We start from the raw sequence: 6,000 nt of genomic DNA on the forward strand, positions 1-6,000 counted from the left end.
CTCTCTCTTCGCTCAGGCTTGGGCAAGAGATGTTCTGGATCCTTGGGCGCTAGAAATAGTCTCCCAAGGTTATCTTCTGGAATTCAAGGGGCTTCCCCCAAGGGGGAGGTTCCACAGGTCTCAGTTGTCTTCAGACCACATAAAAAGACAGGCATTCTTACATTGTGTAGAAGACCTGTTAAAAATGGGAGTGATTCATCCTGTTCCATTAAGAGAACAAGGGATGGGGTTCTACTCCAATCTGTTCATAGTTCCCAAAAAAGAGGGAACGTTCAGACCAATCTTAGATCTCAAGATCTTAAACAAGTTTCTCAAGGTTCCATCGTTCAAGATGGAAACCATTCGAACTATTCTTCCTTCCATCCAGGAAGGTCAATTCATGACCACAGTGGATTTAAAGGATGCGTATCTACATATTCCTATCCACAAGGAACATCATCGGTTCCTAAGGTTCGCATTCCTGGACAAGCATTACCAGTTCGTGGCGCTTCCTTTCGGATTAGCCACTGCTCCAAGGATTTTCACAAAGGTACTAGGGTCCCTTCTAGCTGTGCTAAGACCAAGGGGCATTGCTGTAGTACCTTACTTGGACGACATTCTGATTCAAGCGTCGTCCCTTCCTCAAGCAAAGGCTCACACGGACATTGTCCTGGCCTTTCTCAGATCTCACGGATGGAAAGTGAACGTGGAAAAGAGTTCTCTATCTCCGTCAACAAGGGTTCCCTTCTTGGGAACAATAATAGACTCCTTAGAAATGAGGATTTTTCTGACAGAGGCCAGAAAAACAAAACTTCTAGACTCTTGTCGGATACTTCATTCCGTTCCTCTTCCTTCCATAGCGCAGTGCATGGAAGTGATCGGTTTGATGGTAGCGGCAATGGACATAGTTCCTTTTGCGCGCATTCATCTAAGACCATTACAACTGTGCATGCTCAGTCAGTGGAATGGGGACTATACAGACTTGTCTCCGAAGATACAAGTAAATCAGAGGACCAGAGACTCACTCCGTTGGTGGCTGTCCCTGGACAACCTGTCACAAGGGATGACATTCCGCAGACCGGAGTGGGTCATCGTCACGACCGACGCCAGTCTGGTGGGCTGGGGCGCGGTCTGGGGATCCCTGAAAGCTCAGGGTCTTTGGTCTCGGGAAGAATCTCTTCTACCGATAAATATTCTGGAACTGAGAGCGATATTCAATGCTCTCAAGGCTTGGCCTCAGCTAGCGAGGGCCAAGTTCATACGGTTTCAATCAGACAACATGACAACTGTTGCGTACATCAACCATCAGGGGGGAACAAGGAGTTCCCTAGCGATGGAAGAAGTGACCAAAATCATTCTATGGGCGGAGTCTCACTCCTGCCACCTGTCTGCTATCCACATCCCAGGAGTGGAAAATTGGGAAGCGGATTTTCTGAGTCGTCAGACATTGCATCCGGGGGAGTGGGAACTCCATCCGGAAATCTTTGCCCAAGTCACTCAGCTGTGGGGCATTCCAGACATGGATCTGATGGCCTCTCGTCAGAACTTCAAAGTTCCTTGCTACGGGTCCAGATCCAGGGATCCCAAGGCGGCTCTAGTGGATGCACTAGTAGCACCTTGGACCTTCAAACTAGCTTATGTGTTCCCGCCGTTTCCTCTCATCCCCAGGCTGGTAGCCAGGATCAATCAGGAGAGGGCGTCGGTGATCTTGATAGCTCCTGCGTGGCCACGCAGGACTTGGTATGCAGATCTGGTGAATATGTCATCGGCTCCACCTTGGAAGCTACCTTTGAGACGAGACCTTCTTGTTCAGGGTCCGTTCGAACATCCGAATCTGGTTTCACTCCAGCTGACTGCTTGGAGATTGAACGCTTGATCTTATCGAAGCGAGGGTTCTCAGATTCTGTTATCAATACTCTTGTTCAGGCCAGAAAGCCTGTAACTAGAAAGATTTACCACAAAATTTGGAAAAAATATATCTGTTGGTGTGAATCTAAAGGATTCCCTTGGGACAAGGTTAAGATTCCTAAGATTCTATCCTTCCTTCAAGAAGGATTGGAAAAAGGATTATCTGCTAGTTCCCTGAAGGGACAGATTTCTGCCTTGTCTGTGTTACTTCACAAAAAGCTGGCAGCTGTGCCAGATGTTCAAGCCTTTGTTCAGGCTCTGGTTGAATTAAGCCTGTTTACAAACCTTTGACTCCTCCTTGGAGTCTCAACTTAGTTCTTTCAGTTCTTCAGGGGGTTCCGTTTGAACCCTTACATTCCGTTGATATTAAGTTATTATCTTGGAAAGTTTTGTTTTTAGTTGCAATTTCTTCTGCTAGAAGAGTTTCAGAATTATCTGCTCTGCAGTGTTCTCCTCCTTATCTGGTGTTCCATGCAGATAAGGTGGTTTTACGTACTAAACCTGGTTTTCTTCCAAAAGTTGTTTCTAACAAAAACATTAACCAGGAGATTATCGTACCTTCTCTGTGTCCGAAACCAGTTTCAAAGAAGGAACGTTTGTTGCACAATTTGGATGTTGTTCGCGCTCTAAAATTCTATTTAGATGCTACAAAGGATTTTAGACAAACATCTTCCTTGTTTGTTGTTTATTCCGGTAAAAGGAGAGGTCAAAAAGCAACTTCTACCTCTCTCTCTTTTTGGATTAAAAGCATCATCAGATTGGCTTACGAGACTGCCGGACGGCAGCCTCCCGAAAGAATCACGGCTCATTCCACTAGGGCTGTGGCTTCCACATGGGCCTTCAAGAACGAGGCTTCTGTTGATCAGATATGTAGGGCAGCGACTTGGTCTTCACTGCACACTTTTACCAAATTTTACAAGTTTGATACTTTTGCTTCTTCTGAGGCTATTTTTGGGAGAAAGGTTTTGCAAGCCGTGGTGCCTTCCATTTAGGTGACCTGATTTGCTCCCTCCCTTCATCCGTGTCCTAAAGCTTTGGTATTGGTTCCCACAAGTAAGGATGACGCCGTGGACCGGACACACCTATGTTGGAGAAAACAGAATTTATGTTTACCTGATAAATTACTTTCTCCAACGGTGTGTCCGGTCCACGGCCCGCCCTGGTTTTTTTAATCAGGTCTGATAATTTATTTTCTTTAACTACAGTCACCACGGTACCATATGGTTTCTCCTATGCAAATATTCCTCCTTAACGTCGGTCGAATGACTGGGGTAGGCGGAGCCTAGGAGGGATCATGTGACCAGCTTTGCTGGGCTCTTTGCCATTTCCTGTTGGGGAAGAGAATATCCCACAAGTAAGGATGACGCCGTGGACCGGACACACCGTTGGAGAAAGTAATTTATCAGGTAAACATAAATTCTGTTTTTCTTTTTTTTTTAATCAAAATAATTCTTAATTTAATTTCTTTATTATGAATCTGTCCAAAATAGTTTTATAGCGTATAAAGGTAAAATAAGACATTTCTGTATAACTATTTAACATTTTATACAAAAATGCACTGAAGTTTATGCTGATTAGTAAAACCTTTTATATAAATGATCAATTTGCACCCTGCTATTTATATGGATCTAGCAACCAATATGAGGTTGCATCTTCTCTCTTGGTTGTGGTAGCATGAGAGGAACCAATAAAGTTGTGCTTCAGATTATCCAGATTCAGATTGTTTTGTTTGTTTTAACCCTAGGACAATAATAATGACAAAACACGACAACTGTTGCAGCAGCAATTACATGAAGCAAACTGCAGAGCGCAAGAGTTCAGAGAACAGCTCTTACAGAAAGAGCAGGAGGCTGAAGGATACAAAGTAAAGCTTGAGACTCTGAAAAGATTTGCTAATGGGCAGAGCTTTGTAACAGCAGACGGTGATACTATTATAATTTCATCTGAGGAACTGGCAGCAACTGAAGTCACAGAGATTGAAACAGTGGAACATCATGCTGATATTATCACAGAGGGCTCAGCATTGTGACTGAAGAGTTAAACAAAGACCGAAGCCAAATAAGCTTTACTCTGGTTTCAGAATGTGCTGAGCATTGTACTAGTTGTTGGCAATCATCTGGGGATTTATTTTACCACACATGCAGCACTGTGAATGAAGTCTGTAGTCACGAGGTGCAGACCACATTGTATTTAATAGAACGTGGCACCCCTTATTCTACCCTCTCAAACCTTTTTATCTTCCTCTCTAAAAAAAACATCTTGCACTACAACACAATCTTATGCAATTTGCTAAATTGACATATCTGTACTATTTGCTATTAGAGTAAATGAAACCCCCAAAACAACTACTGGCGTTATACAATAATCATTCCTGTTCCATTCCATATTTGGTTGTTCTTGTTTTGCTGAGATTTATTCTATATATGTTACCTTCATTAATTCCCTTTTGCTCTAGATTCATGTTGGAACTTGAATAGCTACAATTATATCTGCTACTGGTTATATGTGACTTTTATATGAATATCTGAATAAAAAACATATTTCCTCCATAAATAAACATCTTCTATACATTAGAAGATCTTGCTTATATGTAAATGTTCTAGCCCCACGCTTCCTAGGAGACCAAAAAGCAAATTCTGCAACCTGCAAATCTAATAGCTGGTTTAGTCAATTTGCAGTATTTTCTACACTAAAGAAAGAGCTGTTTAATATCCCTTTTAATGACTGTGTCTGTAAATGAAAATGTATGTTTTTACCTCTTCATGTTATATACAGTATACTTCAGTACCATCATATTTTTATTATATATACCTTAAATGCAAAACAAAGAGTACAACATATAAAATATCAGAACATTTTGTACCATTTATTTCTAGAGGTTCCGTTTTGATCTTAAAACCTTCAAGGTAATGTTATTTTGTTTTGCCCAAAATGATTCTACACAACATTTTGTTATTGCCCAGTGGGCCTCTGCTTGACATTATATTACAAGCAGCAGATCTAGCAAACAGATTAGTCCATGTAGAATGTTTATTATGAAGGGTTTATATTTTAACAAGATTTAACACTTGCTCATCATTTCGTAGCCAGCTGCTGGTAACGTGAAGAGAAGGTATGTAGCTCATATTTATGATGTAAAGACTTAAACATTCAGGGACATATTCTGCCAAAATATGGGAGAAACTCAGTTGTTTAACAATTTTAACATTTTGTTTATAGATTTTGTAATACATTGTGATGCTTAACATACATTATACAGTGAATTCTAGAATATTCTACCTCATTTAATAAAATTGTACTTGTTTAATGTGGACATTTTAAGTAAACACAAATATTATATATTCATTTGTTTTTATGTTACCTGGATAATTTTAAACAATTTAAATTACTTTATCTTATCTCCTTAAACACAAGTGTGTAAAAGCACTGATCAATGTTCAATTAATTCTATTAAAAGGATATGAAACCTAAACGTTTTCTTTTGTGATTCAGACTAATTATTCCATTTTAAACAAGTTTCCAATTTACTTCTATTATCAAATTTGTTTTGTTTCCATGATATTCTGTGTTGAAGAAATATCTAGGTCGGTATCTGGAGCTCTTGCAAATGGAAAACATTCTTGCAAAACTGCTGCCATATAGTGCTCCAGAAATGGGCCGGTTTCTAAGCATACGTCTCTGCTTTTCAACAAAGCATACCAATAGAGCGAAGAAGAAAATTTTATCTGCTCTATCTGAATCATGAAAGAAAAAAATTGGGGTTTCATATCCCTTTAAGCTACCATTGGTGATATAAAAAAATGGAATTTAAGCATGTTTTCTCCCCCCCCCCCCTCCCCCCCCCCCCCCCGCAAAAAAAAAAAATATGCGTGTGCGAATGCTTCTGTTTAGTAATGATTGACATTCGACAGGGCTCAATAAATTAAAATCTCAGAGCCGGACCAAAAATCTTCAATCTTTTAATGTATGTATGTATCCTATATTTAAGTTTTTGAGTTGATTTTATAATCCCCTTGATTTGTCTTACACACACAGAAAATACTCACGAACAATATAAAGTGCTTTGCTGGAGGCTACAGAGTGTGACCTTAAAGATATCTAGACATTGTGTTG

The 6,000-nt window shown here is 40.3% G+C and overlaps 1 protein-coding gene across 1 annotated transcript in view; it reads left to right on the plus strand.

Moving 5' to 3' along the window:
* GABPB2 (GA binding protein transcription factor subunit beta 2) overlaps positions 1–5,730 on the plus strand; it is a 242,406-nt gene extending 236,676 nt beyond the window's left edge. The window contains exon 8 of the mRNA XM_053704889.1: positions 3,632–5,730. Within this exon, the coding sequence (XP_053560864.1) occupies positions 3,632–3,916 (285 nt within the window). The 3' untranslated portion in view covers positions 3,917–5,730. The remainder of the gene's footprint in view (positions 1–3,631) is intronic.
* Positions 5,731–6,000: the final 270 nt, after the last annotated feature.

The sequence above is a fragment of the Bombina bombina genome, chromosome 1 (genome assembly GCF_027579735.1).
Source record: "Bombina bombina isolate aBomBom1 chromosome 1, aBomBom1.pri, whole genome shotgun sequence".
NCBI lineage: Eukaryota > Metazoa > Chordata > Amphibia > Anura > Bombinatoridae > Bombina > Bombina bombina.